Source organism: Trachurus trachurus (genome assembly GCF_905171665.1).
Source record: "Trachurus trachurus genome assembly, chromosome: 18".
Lineage (NCBI taxonomy): Eukaryota > Metazoa > Chordata > Actinopteri > Carangiformes > Carangidae > Trachurus > Trachurus trachurus.
Window position 1 is genome coordinate 4,396,984 of NC_139909.1, and position 27,899 is coordinate 4,424,882.

Sequence of the window (27,899 nt, forward strand, 5' to 3'; positions counted from 1 at the left end):
CGACCTAATATCTGCACTGCTAAAAAAACTCAAAATCTTACCAAGACTATTTGTCTAATTTCTAGTCAAAACAAATCTCATTCTACTTAAAATAAGACTCATCACATTAAAAAGTAGCTTGTTTTTTTAGAAACTTTTTACTTCTTTCACTTGAAATAAGTAGAAAAATCTGATAGTGGAGCAAATTTTTCTTCCTTATTACGAGCACAGAAAAACTTGCTTTCACTGGCTTATTATTCCTTTCACTGGCAGATTTTATGAAAATTTGTTTGAAACAAGTGAAAATGATCTAAAACAAGTACATTTTTAGGTGTTGAGTCTTATTTTAAGTGGAAAGACATTAGTTTTGACTAGAAATGAGACATTTTGACAAGAAATAAGACAAATATTCTTGGAAAGATTTTGAGTTTTTGCAGTGTGACTGGAGCCGAGGCTTTGTTTACCCTCAGAGGGAAACGTACACCACCTCCTCCTCCTCCTCCTCCTCTTCTTCTTCTTAGGGATGTCAGAGGTCGAGGCCACAGAAATCTGTACATTCAGCTCCCTCCATCTTTCCCCGGGATGGAAAAAAAAACCCAAACCCCCCCTCTCTGCTCCGTATTGGACATGGTGGTGATGGCGGGCGTCCATGTCCCACAGCTACAGGCTCCACAGAGACTCCAGTGTGTGTGTGTGTGTGTGTTTTCTGTCACCGAAACTCTCAGGGAACCAAACTATGACTCTGCAATTCGCACAAAAACCCAAACTATTAGAGACCGTCTCACCTCTGAGTCCAGCCGGCAGCTGCTTCCTCTCGCTTGCCAACATTGAGATTCAAAGTTTGAGGTTGTACTTTATTTTAAAAAGCGCAGATTTTTTCAAACTAGCGACTGTTTTCGTTTCATTTCACGATGCAAATCCATCTTAAACCAGCTGTTGTTCAATTTTAGAGGACAAACAGAAAGAGAAAGTGAATCGATCTCATTGATTAATCGTCCAATTGGACAGGAAGTCTCTAGAGTGTCCAAACAAGTTTAATCTTCGTTAAATCAAATATTTTATTTGTTTGATCAGATTTTGATCATTGTTAAAGGGATAGTTCAACATTTTTGGCAAATTGGCCCATTGCCAAAATCCCTATAGTCATAGCAGTAGGTTCGTTACCTTTAATTGTCGGTGCAAGCTGTTTTTAGAACGGTGGAGCAGAGCCGTGAGCTGCTCAGAGCTACGCTACGGAGGCTCATTATGGGATTTCTTTGTTGGTTTCCCTCTTCAAGCTCATCAAATACACAATCCAACAACTCCACAACGCTCTGGTGGACAAGTTGTGACCTGCACATTCACCACGCTATGAGATAATAACACAACGTTACCACACAGAGTTGTTTTAGAGGGAAATTCATGCAAAACCGCTGATGCGCGTTGCCTTCAGGGACAGTTTTTCATCAACAGTCTCTGTATTTCCCTCTAAAACAACTCTGTCTGGTAACGTTGTGTTATTATCTCATAGCGTGGTGAATGTGCAGGTCACAACTTGTCCACCAGAGCGTTGTGGAGTTGTTGGATTGTGTATTTGATGAGTTTGATGAGGGAAACCAAGAAATCCCATAATGAGCCTCCGTAGCGTAGCTCTGAGCAGCTCGCGGCTCTGCTCCGCCGTTCTAAAAATAGCTTGCACCGACAATTAAAGGTAACGAACCTACTGCTATGACTATAGGGATTATGGCAATGGGCACAATTTGCCAAAATGTTGAACTATCCCTTTAAGTTTTTTAAATTTTTTTATTATTGATTCTTAATGCTTTGTGGATTTTATTGTTGTTACTTTCTTTTGTTTTGTTTTTCTTTCCTGACACTTTTATGGGTCGTTGGTGTGTTTTTGTGTCTTGGAAGTTTTTCTTTTTAACTTGTAAATATTCTCAGCCTCCATGTTTTCCAGTGTCTGTTTCCAACTGGAAGAATAAAAGATGAGACTTTTTTTTTTTTTTTTAACTGCACTGGAAAACTGGAAAAGATTATATTTTTCTGTAAACAAGGTTTTTTTTTTTTTTGGATGTCTGATTTAGTTTTTTTTTTTGTTTTTTTTAAAGCATCATGTTCCAGTTAAACATGGTGATCAATAGGGAGCATTGCATTATGGGTAGTCATTAGAGTGTAAAATGGGGTTTGATGCAGAAAAGGCTTCATGTGTTTTTGTCTGTGTGTGTCTGTACGTTGGAACGTGAAAGCGTCCATGTTGGAGAGGTCGAGGTGTCCAACGTCCTTCACAGAGGACGACGATAGAAACCGATGAGATAAAGACTTGTTCTCTTGTTCAGTTTCTGGTGTTGTTATTGGTCGGTTTCTTGAAGCTTGTCATCGTCGTCGGGTTGTGGGTCCAACGTGTCGAGGAAGTCTCCGTGGTTCTGGTCTTCGTCCGTTAAATGGACCTGAATCTGAATCTTCTCATGTTTGGACGTGATTTTCTCTTTTTTTTTTCTTTTTTTTCCTGTGTTTCTGTCGACTCACTTTCACTTTTAGTTTCTTTTTCCTTCTTTTCCTTCTTTTTCTTCTTTTTCTTCTTGTTGTTTTCCTTTGCTCTCGCCCCTCCCGGTCTCCTTCAGTCCACCAGGGACTTGAGGTCAGGAAGTCCTCGGAGCTTCAGGTCCAGCAGCATCTGACCGAACGCTTTACCCTGAAGGAGAAAGAAAAGAAAAGAAAAGAAAGGCTGCGTTCAGGAACAACATGTGTGTTTCCACCTTTAACGTGTCTGAATTCACACGTTCTCTGTCTCTGTGTGTGTGTGTGTGTGTGTGTGTGTGTGTGTGTGCGTGTGTGTGTGTGTGTGTGTGTGTGTGTGTGTGTGTGTGTGTTTGAGCTTTAACGGTGTGTGTGAAGTGTGTTGATTAGCGCGTTGTGTGTCTTTGATGTGCTGTGGATTCCTGTGAGGCGGTAAAAAAAAACTTTACAGGAGCCTCTGAAGAAGAGATGGAGAGAAATACAGGAGGAGAAGAAAGACTGAAGAAAAAGAAAAGGAGGAAGAAAGAGTTTTATACATCTATCTATAGGACGAATCTCCTTGTTGTTTACAACTACTTCCGGGTAGAAAACCAGCATGAGAACAATAGTGACGGACGAGAGTTTCGCTATATATAATTTTTCATGTTACTATATCACCGTTTAGACTAATCTGATGTTTGTAAAGTTTATAAAACCAATGATTGGTTCATTGGTTGATCATAGATTAGCCGGGCTAACGGTTAGCTACCTGTTGAACTTTAATAATTCAGTGACTCAATAAACGGTCCATGAAAACATATTTTCTCCAGCGGATATCTGAGTTCCAACCAGTGTTGTGGGTAACGCGTTACAAAGTAACGCGTTAGAGTACTTTAATTACTTTTTTCGTGTAACGTGTAACGTAACGCGTTAGTTTCGTGAGTTGAGCAATCAGTAACTTAGTTATTTTTTTAAAAAAGTAATCCGTTACTTTTCGCCGGATAAGGAAAAGAAAATCCCGACTGCAGCCTGCTTTTTGTCAGACAGACTACTGTGCAACCTGCGGATGTGTCAGCCGAGGTGTACTGCTGTGATGCGTCTGTGCCCTGCTGACCTACGTTACCTATGTGTGTGTGTGCGCGCGTGCGTTTCAATTCGCCGGCGAAAAGGACAAGAACATAACGGTAAAATGCACACGCTGCGTTGGTGATAAGCTTCTATCGACCGCAAAAAAATCCACATCCAATTTAAGGGCCCATTTACATGGACCAGCTCCACGTACGGACCTGCTTCACCAGCAGCAACAAGCAGCTCGGCTCTCAGTGCTCGCCCGCTTTCAGCAGCTCCCTCTCGGCGAGCGGCAGCCCAGTTCTCCCCCGGTCCAGCCCGGATCTCTACTCCATAGCTGCCGTAGCAGCAGTGTGATACCAGTACATTCAACCGCATTTTTTTTTTTTTTACTTTTATTACACACAAGGCAGGAAGTTCACGTCTCGCCAGCCTCCCTCCTCTCCACACGTGAGTCCTCCGTTCAAACTGACAGACAGATCGAGCAGTGAAGCTGCTGAGAGGGATTCACGGCAATTCCTGAATTTTGATCAGTTCTGCGATCAAAAAAAAAAAAAAAAACCTGCTAATTTGGTTGGATGACTGATGTTATTCATCAGGACTCGGTGCATTTAAAAGAGGCTGTGTGTCTGTCAGTTAAGTTGCAGCATGTGCGAGGCGCTGCAAAAGGCTTTTAATTTTTGGTAACGCATGAGTACTCTAACGCGTTACTTTTATTCATAAGTAACGCAGTAACGTAACTGATTACTTTTAATTGACGGTAACGTTGTAACTTAATTAACTACTTTCAAAAGTAACTATACCCAACACTGGTTCCAACATGACTGAGCTAACTGGAGTAGTTTCATGTCGTGTCCCACAACGGGAGGGTTTTAACAGCTGACGTCCTGCTGTTAGCTTAGCTACCGTTAGCTTAGCTACCGTTAGCTGTCCCTGTCAGCTGAGCCACTGATGCTTTCTAGACACTGTGATTCCCCCAAAACTGAATAAATACAACACACAGCAACACAAAACACACACACAGATATAGTAATGTTTCTTCAATCATTTCAGATTTGTCTAAACGGTGATAGGACGTGAAAAATATGATATATAGCTAAACTCTCGTTCGTTACTACTGTTCTCATTCAGATTACGTGCTGGTTTTCTACCTGGAAGTCAACAAGGAGATTCGTTCTATAGAAGAGCAACTTCCAAAAACCAAGTTGCAAGTGAACGCAGCACCAGTTTGTTTGTTGTTTTGTGTCTCTTTTCACTCGTGTTGCGTTTGTGTCTCTTGTTATTTTCACCACTCGTCTCTCTGTCGTTTCTTCTTTTTCTTTGAGCTCCTTTTGTGTTTTTATCTATTTTAACTTTATTTAGTTTCACTTTCACTCTGAAACAAACGTCACTTCACTTTACACTCACGATGTTTGAAATAAATATTCTTTGTTGGTTTTTTTTTAACTTGATGTTTTTACGTTTAAAAACTTAAGATAAAACTTCACTACAGTAAATAATCTGATTTTTACTTGTTCCGGTTCTGGTACCAGTTCTGGTACCGGGTTTGGTAGGTGAGGTTTAAATATGAGCCTGTAGTGGGTTTCTACCTCACATGTCTTTTTTTCAATTTTATTGTTGCTTTTATAATCGTGCAAATAAACAATACAGAAAAGTCAAGAGCAGTTAATTGCTGGTGACATTGACTTCAGTTTTGTCCCAAAAGGTCGACTTGTACCTTTAACTCAACTGTTGCGTTCAGGTTCCTGATGTCAGACGGTTGTTTTTGTTCCCGTCGGAGGTGCAAGTGAACGCAGCACCAGTTTGTGTCTCTTGTTATTTTCACCACTCGTCTCTCTGTCTTTACTTAGTTCTTTTATATTTCTGGTTCAGAGTTTCACTTTCACTCTGAAACAAACGTCTCTTTACTCACACAAAGTTTGAAATAAATATCCTGTGTTTGTTTGTGGGTTTTTTTTAAACTTAAAAACTTCTGATACTTCAACTTAACAGTAAATATCTTTTTTGTACTTCAGTTCGACTCTTTAGTACTTTAACTCAGCTGTTGCGTTCAGGGTGTTTGTGTTGTTTCCTCCTCTGCAGCGGGGAGTCGAGGAGCGAGGGAGGAGGTGACGAAAGACGGAGAGGAAAAAGAGGAAGACGAGAGGACAAAGGTCCACGGTGAAGAAAGAGTGGAATATTAGTGTGTGTGTGTGTGTGTGTGTGTGTGTGTGTGTGTGTGTGTGTGTGTGTGTGTGTGTGTGTGTGTGTACCTGCGGGTCGCTGCGTAGCGACGCCACCCCTCCCCCGCCCAGCGAGCTCTGCAGGACGAAGTTGAGGCCGTAGATCCCTGGGAGAGTGAACCTGCAACACACACACACACACACACACACTAGTTACCACCACAGACACAATTAAACACAATGCACACACAGACACACACACACACACACACAGCGCGGTCTGCCACAGCCTGGCACCATGTGTCGGTTGGAGCCGTTTATAGGCCACACTCACACGTACATGTGTGTGTGTTAATGACGGAGCTGTTTGATGTGTGTGTGTCAGTGTGTGTCAGTGTGTGTGTGTGTGTGTGTGTGTGTGTGTGTGTGTGTGTGTGTGTTCAGGTTGATGAGAAAGTGCGTCCAGATGTGTGTGTGAATGCATTTGTGTGTTTTTTTTAAAACTTGGTCTGTGTTTCTATGCGATTTACAAGACGTGTGTGTCAGTGTGTGTGTGTGTGTGTGTCAGTCAGTGTGTGTCTGTGTGTGTGTGTGTGTGTGTGTGTGTGTGTGTGTGTGTGTGTGTGTGTGTCAGTCAGTGTGTGTGTGTGTGTGTGTGTGTGTCAGTCAGTGTGTGTGTGTGTGTGTGTGTGTGTGTGTGTGTGTGTGTCCCCTGCTGTGTTAACGAGGGCGGAGGTTGCACTAATGAAGCGTCTGTGGCGGTCGGGGTGTGAGAGGAGACGCGGGTCGGCGGCTTTACTACGGTACAACCTCCTCCTCTTCCTCCTCCTCGTCTTCATCACGTCCACGCTGAGTCATCGCACAAACATGTCCGACCCCCCACCCATCATACCTGAACACACACACACACACACACACACACACACACACACACGGCGCCTCCACCAGACTGTAACTGCCCACTAGTGGCCACAGGGGGAAGCGACACTGTTGATGTCATCCATCTCTACTTCCTCTTTAAAGGATAATTACCTTTTTTTTTTTTTTTTTACAATCTGGACCTTATTTGTAGCATAAAATCTGATCATTTCCTCCCCCAGATAACTTTGGTGTCATTACAAGTCGTTAAAGTGATGAAATGAGCTCCAGCCGAGAGGCGCGTATATCCGTATAATGGAGTCTACAGGGCAGCAGAATGCAGCCTCTAAATAACACATTATCTGCAGAGAAACTCCTTCATTTCACCAATATTTAGTTCTGATAGGCTAGTGCTATTCCCCTCTGAGTCCGGGGTTAGCTGTTATCAACATCCGGGGTCTGTAGGTCGACCTACTGACCTCTGACCTGGATGATCGTTTCTGCGTGTTTCCGACTTGTCAGAACAAAATGAGCAGCTGGATGAAGTTCAGCTTCCACAGGCTTCCTCTCCTCAACCTGGATTCACTAAAGCTCCGGCTAGTTGAGATAAAAATGGAGCCGAATGCCGAAGCTGAATGATTATTATCAGAATGAGCCGGGCGGCGCTCAGAGATGACATCATCCAGGTCAGAGGTCAGCAGGTCGACCTACAGACCCCGGATGTTGATAACAGCTAACCCCGGACTCAGAGGGGAATAGCACTAGCCTATCAGAACTAAATAATGGTGAAATGAAGGAGTTTCTCTGCAGATAATGTGTTATTTAGAGGCTGCATTCTGCTGCCATGTAGACTCCATTATACGGATATACGCGCCTCTCGGCTGGAGCTCATTTCATCACAACCACTTGTAATGACACCAAAGTTATCTGAGGGAGTAAATGATCGGATTTTATGCTAGAAATAAGGTCCAGATTGTGAAAAAAACGCTAATTATCTTTTGAAGGGACATTGTGTAGGAATTCCTCCAATCTAATGGTATTTTTCATGCTGCATTCACGTGAAATCGGGCAGACGGCAGACGGACGACAGCCGCTGCACTTAACGGCATAAACAAGCCTCTATGTAAACAAGTGGTCCGTCGTTTGTTTACCCTGTTACATGCAGCGTCTGTTGTCTGTCTGACGTCTGCCCGATTTCACGTGAATGCAACATTCAAGAATACGTTCAGATATGCAACCGCACCGCTAGATGGGGGGAATTCCTACATATTATACCTTTAAGGTGGAAAGAGATTAGTTTTGACTAGAAATTAGACATTTTGATAAGAAATAAGACAAATATTCTTGGAAAGATTTTGAGTTTTTGCAGTGCTGTCACAGAAAGTTGTATGTATGGTATATTGTTTTTTTTGTTTTTTTCTCCTTTTCTGACTGTGCTGAGTTAAGTAATGTTAGCGGAGTTTTAAATGTAACGCAAACATGAGCCGCTGCATGTAAATTGTTATTTAAAATAAACCAATACGGAGCTTTTGAACATCGATACAGTTTTGTGAAATGAAATATCACGATATTTCACTGTGTCCGTATTTTCTTCTTACACCTCTAATCATCATTGTCTTCATCTTCTATGAGGTCGGCGAGGTGAACGGCGAAGGCTCCACGCTATTGGCTACTGCAGCTGTCAATCAAACTCCATGACAACAGGCGCTTGTGTGGAAAATAATACGTTTATATCTGAAAAAAAACGGATATTTTTTATTTTATTCCGTCTGTTTTGCTGTGACGACGAGAAGTTCAGATTCCTGTTGGAAACAATTTAACAAACAGCTGTGATGGCGTTACGCAACAACACACACACACACAGACACACACACACTCGCAGCTCCGACTGTTTTCGTTAATTGTTCAGTAAATAAAATAAAATCTAAATGTTTAAACAAACCGGTTACAACACGTCGGTCTCCGTGGCAACCAGACACAGTTACATGTAACTTGAATGAAGTAATCGCTCTGGTGATGTAAAGACGAGTCGACAAACAGGAAGCCAGCGACCTCAGTGACCTCAGAGTGAGTGTGTGTGTGTGTTACAGTGTGTGTGTGGTTGTGTTACAGTGTGTGTGTGCGTGTGCGTGTGTTACAGTGTGTGTGTGTGTGTGTGTGTGTGTGGTTGTGACTAAGATCTGTTTTCCTGCAGAGTGTGTGTCGCTCTGTTGTGTCTTGTTGCCGAAGGTCGATGTCTGACAGCGATTAGAGTTAAAACTACACACACACAAACACACACTAACTAACACACACACACACACACACACACACACTGTAACACACACACAACTACACACACTAACGCACAAACACACTGTAGCACACACACACACACACACACACACACACACACACACACACACACACACACACACACACACACACTGTAACACACACACGGCCTCTCTCTCTCTCTCTCTCTCTCTCTCACCGTGTGACGGCGTTGTCGACGCCCGGCTGGATGAGGTGAGAGAAATATTCCTCGACCGCGGACGACGTCAGGTGTTTCCTCAGGTACGGGAAGAAGAGGGGATGACGGGCGATCACACCTGGAGGGAGAGGGGGGGGGGGAGAGTGAGGAGAAAAAAAGAGAGAGAGAAAGAGTGAAGAAAGAGAGGGGGAAGAGAAGGGAGGGGAATGAGGAGAGAAAGAACGAGGGAGGAGAGAAAGAGTGAGATGAGAGAAAGAGAGGGAAAGAGTGAGGAGAGAAAGAAAGAGTGAGGAGAGAAAGAGAGGGAGAGAAAGAGTGAGGAGAGAAAGAAAGGGTGAGAAAGAGTGAGGAGAGAAAGAAAGGGTGAGAAAGAGTGAGGAGAGAAAGAAAGGGTGAGGGGAGAAAGAAAGAGTGAGGAGAGAAAGAAAGGGTGAGGAGAGAAAGAAAGAGTGAGGAGAGAAAGAGAGGGTGAGGAGAGAAAGAAAGAGTGAGGAGAGAAAGAGAGAGACTGTTAAAAATCTGTCTAGGAGAAGATCTATAATTTGTAGAGTAGCTGCACAGTAACAACTCTGCCATGAGAGAAACACACGATGCTCATCACAGCCATTATTGCTATGATACAATATTGTTGCTTTTATTATGATAATCATCATCATTTAATATGAACTGATATATATATATTTTCATTATATAACAACTTGTAACTTCCTAATGACCCGATCTGTGTATAAGAGAGTGTGTATATTTGATTCTGTGAGTTGTATTTGTTTTGTTTCATTGATTCTTGATGCTTTGGCAACATAGTTCTGGTAACATTCATGTCAATAAAGATAATTTGAATTGAATTGAATTGAATTTGAATTTGAGTGAGGGGAGAGGGAATCTCTCTGTTTCTATGACTCGTCGTTTTTCTATCTCACCGATATTCGCTGAGTCGCCTTTGTCTCCACTCCTGGTGAAGGCCAAGTCCTCCAGTCTGTAGGTGTTTGGTCCACTGGGCAGGTCTGACACACACACACACACACACACACACACGCACACACACACACACATTAAAGACAAAGAACACACTCCATTTGTCCCTTCAAGGACCTTGTAAACCTCATAAAGCATCATTTACGTCAATTCAAGGACCTTTGGATCCTCCTCAGTCTACTTCTACTGAGCTCTTCCAGGACCTTTTGAGCCCATTCAAGGACCTTTTCCAGGACCAAATAAGTAAAATCTTTTATTTTGAAAGCGATCTTTCAAAATAAAAGCAGGAGAATCAACATTTAAAAGCTTCTTCTTTTCTCTCTCTCGTCTTTTATTTGTTTCTGAGCTTTTATTCTCTCGTTTTTTTGTGTGATTTGGAGAGAGGACTTCCTGTGTTCAGCCAGGAATGTGAAGAAGGGCTCAGAGTGTGTGTGTGTGTGTGTGTGTTTTCTTTAACTTTTTTGTGAACCACAATTCGATTTCTGTTCCTTTGATTTGTAAATAACTCAAGTTTCTTTACTCAAACTGAACGACATCATTAACGTTGTGTGTGTGTGTCCTTGGGAACACTTCTCCCTCACATGGCCCTGCACAATAAAAAAACACACACACACACACTCTTACTTGTGTTAATGAGCTCTTAGTGAGTCTGTGACTGACTGACTGTCGCCCCCTGTTGGTCGCCGTCGGCAACAACATGACGTCTCTTTGTTCTTCAATTCAGTTCAATGGCTGGACAATTAATTGTAAATTCTGGTTTCCCCCTTAAAAACTACTAGTAACTCCTTGAATCTTCTCTCAAGGACTTTAAAACCTCTTCAAGGAGCCTGGAAACACTTCAAGGACCATGTGAGCTGCACCAAGAGGTCCTTGAACCTCCCAGGTAACGTTCAAGGACACTCAAGGACCATTGGTGTTTCAAGGACCACAAGTAACTCCCTCAAGGACTACAAGAAATTCCTTCAAGGACCTTATGCTGCGTTCAAGACAACTCGGAAGTCGGAAAAAAACGAGCTCCGAGTTGTAAAAAATGAATTGAACGGCGTCGAACTCGGAAATTACAGGTGGGAAACTGACCTCGTCTTAAACAGTTAGAATTTAGACATTTTAAGTTATTTGTTGAGGTTTTAATGCATAGTTTTGTGTATTATTGCAGTAGCCGATATGAAATACGTTTATATTAAGCTGTGATTGTTGTACGGTGTGAAGTTGTGTTCCTCGTATGTGACAGAAATAAGGTTTAACTGTTATCTAGGCTGTAACATTATATGTGCACTCGTCTGCAGCGTCTCCTCTCCTCCAAAATAAACATAATTTACTGCTGCATTTATTTTTCGTATCCAAACTTCCTTCAGGTATCCATGTTTTTTTTCTCCCGAGTTCCTGCAGCGTGAACGCAATGATGTCGGAAGTCGGGAATTTCTGAGTTGGGAATCCCGACCTCCGAGTTGTTATGAACGCAGCATTAAAACCCCAGAAATGAAACTCCAGGAGCTCTCAAGCACCACTCAGGTAGCTGGAGAATCCTGGTCTCTGATTGGCTGTCAGACGATGACACGTTACCTGCGTCCAGATCGTCCTCTGCTGAGGTGGGCGGAGCTTCCTGCTCTGATGCCTCTGGTCCCGCCTCCGACAGCGACTCCACCAACTCTCCGCCCACGTGAACGTCCACCTGCACACAGATTTACAAAGAAAAAAAAAGAAAGAAAAGTCTTGAATGACGTTTCCATGGTAACTCACCATGACGATTATCTTTCTAGTGGCCACGCCCACTCAGGAAACCGGTAGTAAAAAAAGAGAAAAAAAAGAAAAAAACTGTAATGGGGCATCTTCTCTATCCACAAGTTTCCGAACGTCATCTATGGTCAAAACCCAGAAGCCGGTTTTGCATTTCTGGTGGAATTGTACGTTTCCGTTTCCATGGTTTTCAGTCGTTGTCATAGTTGCGGTAAACGCATGGATCTATTAAAGCAGAAGTGAGTGATATATTTGTGTTAATATAAGTCTTAAATAGTTATATCTTCCGACAGCAATCACTTACATAGAGTGTTTGGACTGAAACACGGGTCTCTCAGTCCCTCTGCTCTGCTCTGAGCCGAGGAGAAAACATTTATCGTATCCTACAGTTTTTATCCAATGAGGAGAGAGAACGGCATGCAGGGCTGTGTGTGCAGCCAAGGAACGCCGTGAATGTGGTGACGTAGCGACGAGGACTGTTATGGTGCGTTCAAGGAAACTCGTATTTTTCCGACCGTGAAGTGGTACCAGTTCGATCTGGTACGAGTTCACCGGTCGGAAGTTACGAGTGGCCGTTATAGTGACTTTCACCGGTAAAACAGGTCGGAAAAACACGAGTGGGTTGCCTGGAACGCTACAAAGTCGTAAGTTGTGACTTGAAGCTGTAATTTACGATTTCAAAAGCCTGCCTGGAACGCAGCATTAGCGAAAACGACCGGACCACTCACTTCTGCTTTAACGCTGGCTTTTAACACAGATCAATGTGTGTGATATCCATTGTTAGGAGCTGGTGTGATGATCCATGCGTTTTACAGATTTTCATTGAGAAAAAAAAAAAAATCCATGCATTTACCGCGACTACTGAAACCATGGAAACATAAACATAAAATTCCACCGGAAGAGCAAAACCGGCTTACATTTTTGACGTTCGGAAAAAGGTGGATAGAGGATCTTTGAGTTGTAGTGAGATCACACTCTGAGAACTGAGATTAAATCTAAACATCTGACAAATGCTGCGTCACTCGACATTTAAACGACACGGATGGTCATGACATCATCATGACATCACGTTCCTCTTTTTGTTTTGTTTTGTTTCTTTTACAGCAGTGACTCAAAGGGTGAATTCCAGTTCCCTCTTAGCCCTAGCCCTTCGTTTTGCACGTTCACGTGAAGTGGTGGTGTCCCGATTCTGGTTCAGGGCTATTTCGCCTTTTAAACAGAGATTTTTCAGAGGCACACTACAAACTGAGGGGTATGACAAGTTTCCCAGAATGCACCTCGCGGCAACCGGCAGCTGTTTTATTTCTCACTGTAGCGCTGTTATTACGTCACTTTGTTAAGTTTTAATATTTTTTCATGCGAGAAAGTAGCTGTTTAGATCCCCAATGTTGGGTCGGTTTATCCACATGAGGCTGTTTAGACGTTTGCTCCGACCTGTGGAGCAGATCAACGTCTCGAGAGCTGGTCAGCCGGCCAACCTCCGTCGTCATCCCGGGGGAGAAAAGACGATCGCTAATTAACTTACCCGCAGGTTTTTAGAGGTTTACCGCCGCGTAGTTACATTCTTTTTAGGAGATAAATGTTGGTCTCATTGATGAAATGTAACAATTGTGGCAGTCGCATTAATTTGTTTGAATTAAAAGTGAAGCTTCATGTATTGGACAGAAGAGCAGCGCTGCCTGGGGGATCTGTAGCCTACATACAGAAATCACCACATTTACATCAATAAATAAATGTTTTACAATGAACCGATCAGTCTTCATTAAATTTTATTTTATTTTATTAAGTTAACGTGGTTTTGAACACAGGATTTGTGGCAAAAGCTCGTCACGTCTGCTTATGTGAAAGCCAGCAGAGACGACTGATGATGTATGTGATTGTTGAAGTGGTGTCCCAATTCGTAGGGGCTGACTTTCAACAGTTACCCCTTGTAGCTCCGTTTCAAGGGGCAACGGTTAAGGGCTAGGGGGGTAGGGGTAGGGGTAGGGATGAAAAATAGAATTGGAATTGGGCAAAACTCACCGTCATCTCAGATTTCGGGTGAAGGAAGAAGAACGGCTTCAGAACCGGAGACCTGGAGAGACACCACATAGTTAGATGTTTCTGTACTACACACACACACACACACACACACACACACACACACACACACACACACACACACACACACACACAGAGAATGTGTTTGTGTCTCACACTCGGGGTCGTCCGCCCACGATGCCGGTCAGTCCAGGAGCTGCGGGGACGAGAGGAGCAGAGGTCAGAGGTCAACTCAGTCACAGGGACTTCATGCTGAGTGTGTCTGGGCGTGTGTGTGTGTGTGTGTGTGTGCGTGTGTGTGTGTGTGTGTGTGTGTGTGTGTGTGTGTGTGTGTGTGTGTGTGTGTGTGTGTGTGTGTGTGTGTGTGTGTGTGTTTTTGAGTTGAACTTGTTACTTTAAACAAAATCCAAATCTGGCTCAGGTCACAGCCCTGCTTATCTGCCGCTGCAGTACAGTGTGTGTGTGTGTCTGTGTGTGTGTAGGAGTGAGGGAGTGCTGCATGTGTTTCATAATTTTCCTACACTCACCCTGAGACCTGAAGGCACCAGATCCAGTTCACACATCACAACACATCAATATGGGAGGCCGTTTAGGGTGAAAACATTGAAATATGTGCACATACACACTGACAATGTGCACGTACCCAATGAAAATGTGCACACACATATTGACAATGTATATATATTATTCCTAAATCTGTGAGCACGTGGTTAATTGTGCATATGGGTTATAGGGCCTAGATCCACAATCTGTCACTACAGGCACATCACCTGCTGCTCATAAATCTTATTAATCATTCGCCCTGATTTTATTTTGAAAATTAGGACAGGAAGTAGTGGGTTTTGACCGGTGTAATCACATGCTCACAGATTTAGGAGTAATATTTAGTTCAACATCCCTAAACCTATGGAGAGAGAAGCAGCTGTCCAAGATGGCGGTGCCTTACTGTTACACTGAAACAACTTCCGGGCACACTGACATTTTACACGCACACTCACACACAAGCAGCCTATATCCCGCTGTGTGAGAAGTAGAGTGTGGAAATTTCAGTGCGTGTCTGCACATCATGTCAATGTATGTGCAAGTATTTCAATGTGTGCACATTGTCAATGTGTGTGTGCACGTTTTCAGTGTGTATGTGCACATATTTCAATGTCTTCACCCTAAACGGCCTCCCATACAACAACACAACATGGGTCAGATCGAAACTCCGACTCAGTGACTTGTGATCCGAACAGCTCAGACACACACACACACACAGATAAAGAACGCACCCATGCCGGTCCCGGCCGAGGCGACCTCTCTGGCGAACAGCTCCAGAGCTTTCTTCTGTTTGTGGTGGACGGCCATCCAGAGCACGGCCTCCCGGGAGCCCTGCACACACAACCACACACACACACACACACAGGGGTCAGAGTAGGGACATCACAATTACTTGTTTTCACAATTAATCATGGTATTAAACGCCACAATTAATTGATCGCAAAGATTCCTAAATACCGTTACTTTTCGAAAAAAGATTAGGTATGAACCATGTCGGCAGTTGTGCGCCAAAGTAAAGGTAAATGCACAGATACTGGTCCATTTAACATTGAATTGGTAGGAATTTAAACATTTGGTATCGATGGCAATTAATGACTTGAATATTTCCCCTGGCAGATTAATAATTGGTCATATTTGAATAGATATTTAAAATATTTTATAATTAGTAATGTATATTTTAACTATATATTTTTTTTACACATTAATAGTGTTGTGAAAGTAATTAATGCATAATAATCATGATAATCATAATACCGTGATTATTTCTCTGACCATAATCGTACCAAAAAAATCTATTGTCGTGACATCCCTAGGTCAGAGTTCATCCTGTTTCAGTGTGTGTGTGTGTGTGTGTGTGTGTGTGTGTGTGTGTGTGTGTGTGTGTGTGTGTGTGTGTGTGTGTGTGTGTGAGACCTTGGTGTGAGCGTTGGCGCCGTACGTGTCCTCGGCTCCGAGGACTTGGACGTTGACGGAGCCGAAGTCGTCCAGTCCGAGCTGCTTGAACATCCGCTTGGCCCTGCACACACACACACACACACACACCTGTTATTCATACACACACACATATAGAGACAGACAGACAGATAACAGACACACACACACACACCTTGTGATGATGCTGTCCGCCGTCCGCCGGGCCTTCTCCGCCGCCCGCGGTCCTCCGACGGGACAGACGGCCGTGGCTCTGAACCCGTCCATGTAGGTGGAGCAAACCTGCAGAGAGGGGGTTACAGCTTCATGTCACAACTACATTAGAAAGATTAACAACTAAAAGAAAAAATAAATTCAATATGGAAGCATTAACTGTATTAATTGGGGAAAATAAAAGGTTAAATGTTTCAGACATTTTAAAATAAATAAACGAAGAAATTAAAAAAAAGTTAAAGTAAAAGTTTACTACTAAAAAAAAAAAACAATAAAAAAAAAAAAACAGAGAATGATGTATGACAGCCGATGTTCGTTTATGTCGTTAATATTGTGGAAAACAGTTTTATTTCAAGTACAAGAAGAAAAAGAAGAAGCTGTTTGACCTTGTAGTCGTGTGACGGAGCGAAGCCTTTAGCTCCGGTCACGCTGACGGCTCCGCCCTCCACACCTGGACACACACACAGAGAGAGTAAAGAATCTCTTAAAGTGATACGCCAACATTTTTTTTTTCCGTGTCTTGCCTCACTCCCGAGTCCATGACCAGCAGATAGACACCATCCTTTCGACTGTGCGTGCAATAACAAGGGAGATAGAGCCGTATCGCCGTAATTAGCTTAGCTCAAACGCTGGAAGTGTATAGGTAGTGTTAGCCTGCCTCCTGCCTAAAGTCGCTAATTAGCTTAGCTCAAACACTGGAAGTGTATGGGTAGTGTTAGCCTGCCTCCACCTAAAGTCGCTAATTAGCTTAGCTCAAACGCTGGAAGTGTATAGGTAGTGTTAGCCTGCCTCCTACCTAAAGTCGCTAATTAGCTTAGCTCAAACACTGGAAGTGTATGGGTAGTGTTAGCCTGCCTCCACCTAAAGTCGCTAATTAGCTTAGCTCAAACACTGGAAGTGTATGGGTAGTGTTAGCCTGCCTCCACCTAAAGTCATCAGAGAAACTCTTCAGCAACTCTAAACGGAAACCGGCGGGCCGATCTTCGTCTCAGAGCTGACAAAACTCTCCGGTAAGGCATCTTGAGCGGTCAAATGCCGCTAACGGGACGAGATCGGTCAAAACGGAGGGTTCAAGCAAAGACGGTTTATTTTGGTTCAAGCTAGCTACATCGAGGGTAGGTTAGCTTCCTGTTTCAAAGTAAAAGCACAAATTCTATCCTCATGGTTTTCTGTATGTAAAGGGCAATGGGTGTTTTATTTTGTGAAAGTAACCGGAAGTGCGTTGGTCACAACGGCTAGCTTGAGTAGCGCCAAATTCGTCCGAACACAATTGTAAACGGCTGGTATTTAGACAAATTAACGACACACTGCTGATCTAAACGGCTACTTTCTCACCTAAACATGTTTGAAATGTGGATAAAGTGATATATTTACAGAGTTTAGAACTAAAATGAAATCAGCTTCTGACTGCTGATTTCAGCTCGGGTAGGAGGCAGGCTAACACTACCCATACACTTCCAGTGTTTGAGCTAAGCTAATTAGCGACTTTAGGTAGGAGGCAGGCTAACACTACCCATACACTTCCAGTGTTTGAGCTAAGCTAATTGGCGACTTTAGGTAGGAGGCAGGCTAACACTACCTATACACTTCCAGTGTTTGAGCTAAGCTAAATAGCGACTTTAGGTAGGAGGCAGGCTAACACTACCCATACACTTCCAGTGTTTGAGCTAAGCTAATTACAGGCGATACGCCTCTATCTCCCTTGTTACTGCACGCACAGTCGAAAGGATGGTGTCTATCTGCTGGTCATGGACTCGGCAGTGAGGCAAGACACGTTAAAACATTTTTTTTTTATATGTATCCCTTTAACAACATGTTCAGATGAAGCAACCCCCCCTCCTCCCCCTCATCCTTCCTCCTCCTCCTCTTCACCCCGGCCTGAACCCGACCGACCGGTTCACGTCCTCGCTGCTTGGCGCTCGGCGGCGGGTCGATCGGGGGTGAAGGGTTCAGCCGGCGCTCAATTAAGACGGAAATATTTAGATTTTTCAACAACATGAACAAGAACTCCAGAACTCCCACAATGCAACAGCACCAACACTGAGGTGGAGCCGAGGTCAGAACGAGTTCACACACTTTCACTTGGTGTTTCTCCTCCTCCTCCTCCTCCTCCAGGTCTGACTCAGTTGTTCTTCTTTAGCTCAGATCTGGGTCAGACCGAGACTCTCTCGTCTCCTCCTGGTACTTCACGCTGTAAACATCCCATACATCACACAGCCGTTGCCCTGACGACGACTGTACATTGAACCATTAGAGGAGAAGGAGGAGGAAACAGTGAAGTGGTTTATCAGCGGCGGCGGGGTCAGGCCGCGGTGATGGATCCCTGTTTAGTTTTTCTAGCAGCCTGATAAGGAGCGGAGAGAGAGAGAGAGAGCGGGTTCAGCCGCCGGCCGCCGGGGTCGGGCCGGGGTCGGACCGGGGTCGGAGCGGGGTCGGAGCGGAGCTGTTTAAAGTTCCCACACCAGAGTTTAGAGGGTTACGAAAACAAGAGGTTCAGCTGCTGGTCATGTCCTCACAGCGTGAGTCACTGTTGGGTTAGGGTTAGGGCACCATTACAAAATTAATTATAGCTGCAGCGGCGCAGCGATGGGTCGGGTCCAGGCTATTTTTTGGCAAATTTAGGCAAATTCTGTAGCCTAGAAATCTAGCTGCACCCATAGACTGTAAAAAGAATGGACGTAGCGTCCGTGACGTCACCCATTGGTTTTGGGGAGTCGTTTTTGTGACTCCAATATGGCGGCCTGAACAGCGCCATGTTGGATTGGCCGGCCGAGAACCCGCCCACTGGCCTCGAAGCAGCCTGTCTCCGGAGCTGCTCGGACCTGTCACTCAACGTTTCTGCACCATGATTGGCCAGAGTTTTAACCTAATAACAGTAAAACGGTAGAGTTAAAAAAAATCCCCCCCCCCTCAGAGTCTGTGCGGGGGTAGAAACTATCGGTTGAGACCAAAAAACGTTCTGACACCAGGCTTTTAACATGTTTATTGAGGATGTAAAATCGGCGATTTTAACATGGGGGTCTATGGAGAATGCTGCTTTCTGACACCAGCCCCCAGAGGAAGCCGAGGGGATTGCAGTTTTTTGATCGCGGAAGTGAGCTTCACTTCTCAGACCAACAACTGCCCCCTTGACTGCTCCCTAGCGGCAGCAGATATATTTGCTCCGTAGGTGGGTCTAGAAACGAGCCATAGGAACTTTTTGAGTCTCGAACACCGTTTGTGTTGACCAATCACAGCGCTCTATCTGTTTAGAGAGTCGTTGGGCGGCTTAACGCAATGACGACATACAGTACATTTTAATTGGCTTGTCAGGCTAACGTCATCCTGCTCTTTGCTCTGATTGGTCGTAGCGCTACCCTATTGGTGCAGAGGCAGTTTGAAAGACAGCCTTCATCCCGCCCCCTGGACTGAGCCGAGGTCTACAGGTCGTTTCCAGACTAGACATGTTAATGATGTAGTCTGGCTTGTCAGGCTAGGAATTCTGAGTGTAGCCGATGTTCATATCTGGCCCTCTGCGTTGTGTTCCTCACGGCCTGCCCTAGGTGGGGTTCGAACCCTGGTCTCCTGCATGGCAGGCGACGATGCTAACCGCTTCGCCAAGAGGTTGAAAACCGCTTGACAAGTTGGTTAGAACGTCCTTTATGGGTGAGAGAGTGCACATCCGTTACATGAGCAACAAACAGGAGAATAGGAAGACAGGACAGTTGACCTTGTAATGTTCATGCTGCACCAGTTGAGGATTGAACCCACAACCTCTGGAACCAAACACTGTTGTCTATCGCACTGAGCTAATTGACAAGCGGCAGTTCAACAGTGGCTTCACAAATTGAGTAAGCCATTTTCTGTCGCGCAGGCAGATTTGAAACCACAGTAAAAAGAAAAATCATTTTTTGAGGTAAAATTCTGATATGTATTTGCCAAACATCTATTATGACTCTAAGATCTTGTACGTTTAACAAAGACAATCTGGTATTTTGATGTGTTATCATCAACTCCCATGTTGGGACTTGAAACCTGTACTCTCTGTATGTAAAAAAGGCGAACAAATGCACATTGCACAATATTAAAATAAATTCAAAAAAATTTTTTTTTTGATTTTTGAAAAAAGAAATCGATTTAAAAATCGTCAAAAAAGATATTGCAATATTTATGTGAATGGATTTTTCTCCCACCCCTAGTAATTATATTTGGACTATATTTGATTTTACACATTCATAGTGTTGTTAAATTGATAAATGCATAATAATCGTGATAATCGTAACACCGTGATTATTTCTCTGACAATAATCGCACCAGGGGGTAGACACGGTCGCGCACATCCAGTTCAAAAGGTGCTGGCCTCAAAATTGAAGACAGGAAAGGCAAGAAAAGGAGACCGCACACATCAGCTCCCTTATGTGCAGATTTATTAGCACATCAACAATAGTAACGTTTCGAGCTCATTGCTATTATCGTTGTAGTAGTTACTTCTCATGTTTTGCTTCTTGATACTTATCATGAGGAAGTCCTACTGTTGGATTATATGCATGTTTGGTCTTCTATATAATGTTAACTTTTCCATTTTTTGTGGTTGGATTGGTCCTTTATCTAGTTCAAGGTTATAGGTAATTGAACTTTAAAATGTGTTAAATCTGTAAACATGATTAAAATGTATAAAATGTAAAAAAATGTGATAACCTTGTTTTGGATTTTGAAAATTAGCCATCCTATTACTAGAGGCGCCTCTAATTTATTAGATCTGTATGACGGCCAGTCGGCCTGATGGGTGTTGATCTATTTAAATTATGATGGAGTTTTGACTGATTTTTATATGTTTTTGTTTTGCACAAGGTGTGTTCTGATTTATACATTCCCTTTACCATGTGACTCATCATGTGACCCTCAGGGGCAGGTTTAAAAATGGGGCGTCTAATGTGTATGAGTTAGTCTGATGAAGAGCAATGCGCTCGAAACGTTACTATTGTTGATGTGCTAATAAATCTGCACATAAGGGAGCTGATGTGTGCGGTCTCCTTTTCTTGCCTTTCCAATAATCGCACCAGGAAAATGTATAATTGTGTGTTTACCTGGGATCTCCGTGACGACCACCTGGCTGAAGTCACAGCTGACGTCGGGCAGCAGGTAGCGCCGCGGGTCTCCGATCTCGTAGACGAGCTGCTCGGCCACGGAGCCGAAGCAGACGAGGCCGCCGGTGGCCGGGGGTTTGGAGAGGACGAAGGAGCCGTCGGAGGAACAGTCCACCACCGGGAAACCCATGTTGTCCCTGGAGACGGACAGGAAGGGGTCAGAGCGCCTTCACAATAAAGGTAGCTGTTTCTGTTAAAGCTCCTTCAGAATAAAGGTAGATGTTTGTATTAAAGCTCCTTCAAAATAAAGGTAGATGTTTATGTTAAAGCTCCTTCAAAATAAAGGTAGATGTTTATGTTAAAGCTCTTTCAAAATAAAGGTAGATGTTTGTGTTAAAGCTCCTTCACAATAAAGGTCGGTGTGTATGTTAAAGCTCCTTCAAAATAAAGGTTGGTGTTTGTGTTAAAGCTCCTTCAAAATAAAGGTAGATGTTTGTGTTAAAGCTCTTTCAAAATAAAGGTAACTGTTGGTGTTAAAGCTCTTTCAAAATAAAGGTGGATGTTTGTGTTAAAGCTCCTTCAGAATAAAGAACCCACCATCCAACAACTTACAGGATTTGGTTTCTTAATGGATGAGCCCTTCAAAATAAAAGACAGAAGTTTTTTGTTGTTTTTACCAGTCGGGGACTTTGTGCCAGTCGGTGAAGATCCCTCCGGTGCTCTGAGCTCCACACTCGATCAGGTGACCGGCCAGACTGATTCACATGCAAACACACAGATATTTATATTACTTACTTTTATTTTCCCACATTTCGAACAGATAAAATCAATCAATCAATCAATAGATCACTAAATCAATACTATCAGCAGCTACAGTAGGAAACGATCGGTTTTTGCTGCGCTGGCCCTTTAAGAGCCGAAGAGACGAACAACAGGGATCATAAACAAGATCATAAATCTGGAGACTTATGTAAGACGTATGAACTCTGTGTGTGTGTGTGTGTGTGTGTGTGTGTGTGTGTGTGTGTGTGTGTGTGTGTGTGTGTGTGTGTGTGTGTGTGTGTACCTCCCAGCTGCCAGTCGGTCGTAATCATCTCTCTCCCATCCGAACTGTAACGAGATAAAACACACGGACAGACTGAACTCCTGGACGTTCATCTCTCTCTCTCTCACACACACACACACACACACACACACACACACACACACACACACACACACACACACACACACACACACACACACACACAATCAAAGGCAGCTTGTATTAATAAACACACACACATCCAAGTCTCCCACAGCTCTTCTTCCTTTTTCTTTTTTTTCTTGTGTATTTTATTTTTAGGTTATTTTTTTTATTTAAATGTCTTTTCGTTTCGTTTTTTGTTTTCAGAGAAATAAAGTTTCCGTTGAATCAGACGTACGGCGTGCATGAGCGGCGCCAGGGCGACGGCGCTGTCCACGCAGCGTCCCGTCACCACGATGTCGGCGCCGAGGTCCAGACAGCGCCGGATCGGACCGGCCCTGAAGAGAGAGAGACAGAGAGATTATTGATCGATTATTGATCAGTTTAATGAGAAATAAAGAACACATGGATGAATCATTCAACTTAAAGGGATAGTTCAACATTTTGGCAAACTGGCCCATTGCCATAATCGCTATAGTCATAGCAGTAGGTTCATTACCTTTAATTGTCGGTGCAAGCTGTTTTTAGAACGGCGGAGCAGAGCCGTGAGCTGCTCAGAGCTACGCTACAGAGGCTCATTATGGGATTTCTTGGTTTCAAACTCATCAAACTCATCAAATACACAATCCAACAACTCCACAACGCTCTGGTGGACAAGTTGTGAGCTGCACATTCACCACATTATGAGATAATAACACAACGTTACCACACAGAGTTGTTTTAGAGGGAAATACATGCAAAACCACTGATGCACGTTGCCTTCAGGGACAGTTTTACATCAAACAGTCTCTGTATTTCCCTCTAAAACAACTCTGTGTGGTAACGTTGTGTTATTATCTCATAGCGTGGTGAATGTGCAGCTCACAACTTGTCCACCAGAGCGTTGTGGAGTTGCTGGATTGTGTATTTGATGAGTTTGATGAGTTTGAAACCAAGAAATCCCATAATGAGCCTCCGTAGCGTAGCTCTGAGCAGCTCACGGCTCTGCTCCGCCGTTCTAAAAACAGCTTGCACCGACAATTAAAGGTAATGAACCTACTGCTATGACTATAGGGATTATGGCAATGGGCCAATTTGACAAAATGTTGAACTATCCCTTTAAAAGACAATTTAAAGTGTGTGTGTGTGTGTGTGTGTGTGTGTGTGTGTGTACCCCAGGTAGGCGTTCATGCTGTGCAGGGTTTTCGGTAGCGGTCGTCGGGCGCCGTCGGCCGACACCTTCACCTCCGACAGGACCTTTCTCTGAGAGGAGAGGGATATAGGGATTATGGCAGTGGGCCAATTTGACAAAATGTTGAACTATCCCTTTAACGAACTTATAGGCTACAAAAACAACCTAATAACCGAAGTAATAACTGAGTCGTTGAGTCTTACCTGGGACATGAGGTCATCGCCGGTCACCACGGCGACCTTCATGTCGACCCCGGCCTTCTTGATGACTTCCTGTATGGCCTCGGCGCACGCCAGCGGGTTCACGCCGCCCGCGTTGCTGACCACACGGATACCTGCACAGAGGACACACACGGTTATTAATGATAATAATAATAAAAAACAGACTAGAAGTGAGTGAACGTTCAGTGTTTAGAGACAGATTTCAAAATAAAATGTTTTAACCTCTGGTGACCCTTCAGCCTTTTTCAATTTTTACCCCTGGACAAAAATGTCAACCTATAGTAAGAGACATTTAGACGTCATCAGTTACTCCCAAAATATTTGTGATACATATAAGGCTGGATCTTGACTAAACATGAAAATCACTTTTGACATGGGTTACAAAAATGTTTAACCTCTTCCTGGCCAGTTGTTGTTGCAGCAACAACACATGAGTTCTCTATTTTCATTGATTTAAAAAAAATAATAATAATTTTATTCTTTATTCCTGTCTGTATTATATTCTGAAGGTTTTTTTCTGAGTGGATTGTTGATATATCATTCATACAACATTTTATTCCAAACGCATATGGCGAAATATTTTTTTTTTTAGGGCTGTATTAGTATTTTCTCATTTACAGAGTGATAAAAAGAGATATCCAAAATCCCCTCTGTGAAAGCTTTAGACACAAATATGTCAACAAAATAGAAAAAGAATTTTGAAAGGGGCTTTATCCATTTCAGTTCTGGAAATGTAAGCAAAATGTAAACAAAGCAGTGCATATTTCATTAGATATGGCCTCATTTACATATTTAAACATAAAATTTGACTAAACTTGTAATACAAAAAATGTTTGTCTTAATGTGAGTGATAGACTTGGGAAGTTTCATGGTGATATCTGTTAGTTAAATTTTTTACCTAAAAATACATTAAAAACCCATAGGTGTACATTTTCGTCCGACGAAGGATCCTTAACGTGTAAAACTTGCATTACGAGCCCAAAAAATTTGTTTTGTTTTGTTTTGTTTTACTCAAATTTTAAAATATTCGGTAACAGTTTAATTTACACGCAGCTAATTACGTCATAATGTCTAGAAATATCCTAGAAATAACGGTCAATGTCAGAGTAATGTCGAGAAATATCGCCAAAAAATAGCGATGAATTGCGTAGAAACAGCCCAGAAATAAACGGTCAATTGCAACTTAGGACTTGGTGGAGAAAAATTCTGGTCTCTTCCCAAAAAATTCAAAGCGTGAAAAGCTAAATGTGTAATCTGTTGCCTTTATGAAAACCATGACATTACTATGACATTCACCGTTATTTCTAGACTAGTATTTCTTGACATTATGACGTAATTAGTGGCCTGTAAATTAAAGAATTACCAAATATGTTTAAAAGGTGTTCAGAAATCAATTTTATTTAAATAAACTCATTGTGGTGAAGACGAGTCAAAGGAGAAACAAGAAACTACAGCGTCAGGAAACAAAAACACAATAAAATCAAACAGGTGAAAAGAAATAAAAACAAAAATGCTCTGACACTGTAAAAAAAAAAAAAAAAAAAATCCAGATGTGTGGGTTTCTAACATCGTGTCCTAACGCTCACTCACCTTTCCTGTGGATGTCGTTGATGAACGGAGCAAGAGCCGCCTGGACGAAGTCTGGAGCGTAGCCCATGTTCTACAACGATAAAGACATTGTTTCCATGGCAACAGGTGGCACAATAGGATAAGATGCTCCTTAAAAGTTTTAAGTTATAATTTCCCTTCTAACACCCGACAGTCTACGCAGCTCCAACGCGGTTTGTCTGGTTTATTATCATGATTCTACAGTTTATCATTGTTACTTAGCTTAGCATCAGTCTTTAGCCTGGTGCGACGCCTATTTGTGTCCCTGGAAACACGTCTGTTTGTGTTTGTGTGAGCTTGTAGTCGGGGTTTGTTGTGTTTTATTTAAAGAATGAATTCTTTATTCTATTCTATTTTATTCTTTTTATATAAATCCTAAATTGTACCTATGTGTGCGTATTTTTGCACTAGAATATTTTAATTTATTCTATTTCATTTTATCTTATTTTATTCAGATTTCAAACCCTTTAACTATTTTTGGTACCTTTTGTGTTTGCACCTGACACCGTGACAAGTTCCTTTAAACTAACCTTTACGGTTCTTGGCAATAAAAACATTTCTGATTCTGATTATCTAAATATTACGAAGGAATATTAGGGCCAGCCAAAAAAAAAAAAAAAACAGCCCCCCAAAAAAAATAATCCGGCGCAAGGGAAAAAAGCAAGCAAAAAAAACGTCTTCTTTTTTTCTTGTGCTGGACTCTTTTTTTTTTTCTTGTGCCGGATTTTTTTTTTTGCTTACTTTTCCCCCTTTTTTTTTGATGACAGACTACAGATTCATTTAAGTCGCCTGCTCCTAATTTCAACAGCGTAAAAGACAAAAGATGAATGAAATGAAACATTGAGTTGAGCGACTCACGGGCGTCTTGGCCTTGGCGGCGGTGAGCAGAGACATGGTGATCTCACTGAGGTAGTCGAACACCAGGAAGTCCAGACGGCCGCCGTGGACCAGCTGAGGCACTGGGGGGACGCCCAACAACACACACAGACACACACACATAGAGAGAGAGACACACGTCAGTGAATTCAGGATAAAACCAGAAGAGACTCGGTGTCTCCTCCTTCACCTGACGATCAGCTGATCAGTCGTCAATAAGATGAGAGGAGGAGGAGGAGGAGGAGGGAGAAGAAAAAGGAAGAAGAACAGAAGGAGTAATGGGGGAGAGGGGGAGGAAGACGAAGAGGAGGAAGAAAGAGGAGGAAGAGGGAGGGAGGAGGACAAATCATAACAACTCAACTGTTACAGCGGGGAAAATAAGTATTGAACACGTCAACATTTTTCTCAGAAAATATATTTCTAATAGAGCTATTGACATGACATTTTCACCAGATGTCGGCATCAACCCAAGTAATGCACATGGAGGCCATGGCGGTTGAGTGCATTGCTTATTGTTTTCTCTGAAACAACTGTACCTGCTGATCCCAGGTCTGTCTGAAGCTCTCCACCAGTGTCCTGGACTGTTAGGGAACCCTTCTGATTATTGTTTTGACTCTTCTGTCTGAAATCTTTGGTTGCGTAGGTCTTTAGACAGCTCTTAGACAGCTCTTTGCTATTACCCATCATGCAATATTGTCTGACACCTTGGTGGTGAGAAACCTTTTTAAAAGGCAGCAATCAGGACTAAACCAGCAGATATTACTTTGCACTGATAGGAGACAGGATGACAAACTCTGCTTTCTTGGCTTTCCATACCTTTTTGCCCCTCCTTTTCTTCATGTGTTCAATACTTCTTCCCTGTGTCATTTCACTTTATTACACATAACTTTATTTATGGACATTAATGTTCGGATTTCTTTGTATGTGTGCATTACTTGGGTTGATGCCAACATCTGGTGAAAATTTCATGTTAGGAGTTAGGAGGTAGTTTGTGTTTCTTTTTAAATGTGACCTTTGAGGGTAACATTTATGCTTTTTGTAAATGTATGTTTTTTGTATTTTGTTATTATTTGTGTGAAACTTGGACGTCATGGGACGCAAGACAAATTTCAGAGTGATCTGACAATAAAGTGTAATCTTATCTTATCTTATCTCATGTCAATAGCTCTATTAGAAATATATTTTCTGAGAAAAATGTTGACGTGTTCAATAGGCTACTTATTTTCCCCGCTGTATGTTATGCCATGTTACGTTACGTTACGTTACGTTACGTTACGTTACATTATTACGTTACCTGAGGTCGCCGTGTCGCCCCAGAACCCGGAGGCGCAGCCGATCCGGACCCGGTCGGTTCCGGCAGAGCTGCTGGTGTAGAACCTGGACCCGGTTCGATTCCGCCGCCGGTCCCCGAGTAACGAGGAGGAAGAGGAGCAGCAGCAGGAGGAGGAAGAGGAAGAATTAAAACGTACAAAGTTCACGTTTCGTCCTGAGCGGAGCAGGAGCAGCAGAGGAGGAGAAGCGGACATCTTTATTCAGTGTTGTTACTATTTACAATGAAGGAGAAGGAGAGGAGTAAAGGAGAAAAAAAGAAGGAGAGGGAGAGAAAAAGAAGAGACAGCTTTTCTCTCTCTGTGTAAAGTTCAAGGTGCACCGGTCCATCCACAAAAACAGTCCGACAGGAAACACGTCACAGAAAAGTCCGTCCGACCGGTGGTTCCGTCATCTGCCAAGGCCGCGATAGGAGAGGCTATAATGTGTTGTCCTTTTTGGATTTATAAAGAGTGAAAAAAAGAATATTTTTTAATTAATCTCAT

The 27,899-nt window shown here is 42.9% G+C and overlaps 2 protein-coding genes across 2 annotated transcripts in view; both read right to left on the bottom strand.

Moving 5' to 3' along the window:
- LOC311001554 (lecithin retinol acyltransferase-like) overlaps window positions 1-2,516 on the bottom strand; it is a gene marked incomplete at its 3' end in the record, with an annotated part of 28,852 nt that extends 26,336 nt beyond the window's left edge. The window contains exon 1 of the mRNA XM_083992638.1: window positions 2,488-2,516. The remainder of the gene's footprint in view (window positions 1-2,487) is intronic.
- On the bottom strand, window positions 1,748-27,728 carry LOC311001323 (uncharacterized protein). The gene is made up of 20 exons (XM_083992374.1): window positions 27,380-27,728; window positions 26,068-26,168; window positions 25,192-25,261; window positions 23,584-23,714; window positions 23,363-23,451; window positions 22,448-22,547; window positions 22,090-22,133; window positions 21,701-21,778; window positions 21,024-21,220; window positions 16,344-16,408; window positions 15,920-16,026; window positions 15,727-15,829; window positions 15,045-15,144; window positions 13,927-13,966; window positions 13,753-13,804; window positions 11,557-11,665; window positions 9,939-10,022; window positions 9,019-9,136; window positions 5,778-5,868; window positions 1,748-2,653 (listed from the first exon to the last, which is right to left on the bottom strand). The coding sequence occupies exons 1-20, from the start codon at window positions 27,609-27,611 to the stop codon at window positions 2,579-2,581; spliced, it is 1,986 nt and encodes a 661-aa protein (XP_083848500.1). The 5' UTR covers window positions 27,612-27,728; the 3' UTR covers window positions 1,748-2,578.
- Between the last annotated feature and the right edge of the window lie 171 nt (window positions 27,729-27,899).

Excerpts from the sequence above, each read along its gene's own strand:
- LOC311001323 (XM_083992374.1), bottom strand. The coding sequence starts at position 27,611 with ATGTCCGCTTCTCCTCCTCTGCTGCTCCTGCTCCGCTCAGGACGAAAC. Across the intron at positions 15,145-15,726 it reads GCGCCAACGCTCACACCAAG|GGCTCCCGGGAGGCCGTGCT; the intron begins GTCTCACACACA and ends TTGTGTGTGCAG. Across the intron at positions 13,805-13,926 it reads GTGGGCGGACGACCCCGAGT|GTCTCCGGTTCTGAAGCCGT; the intron begins GTGAGACACAAA and ends GTGTCTCTCCAG.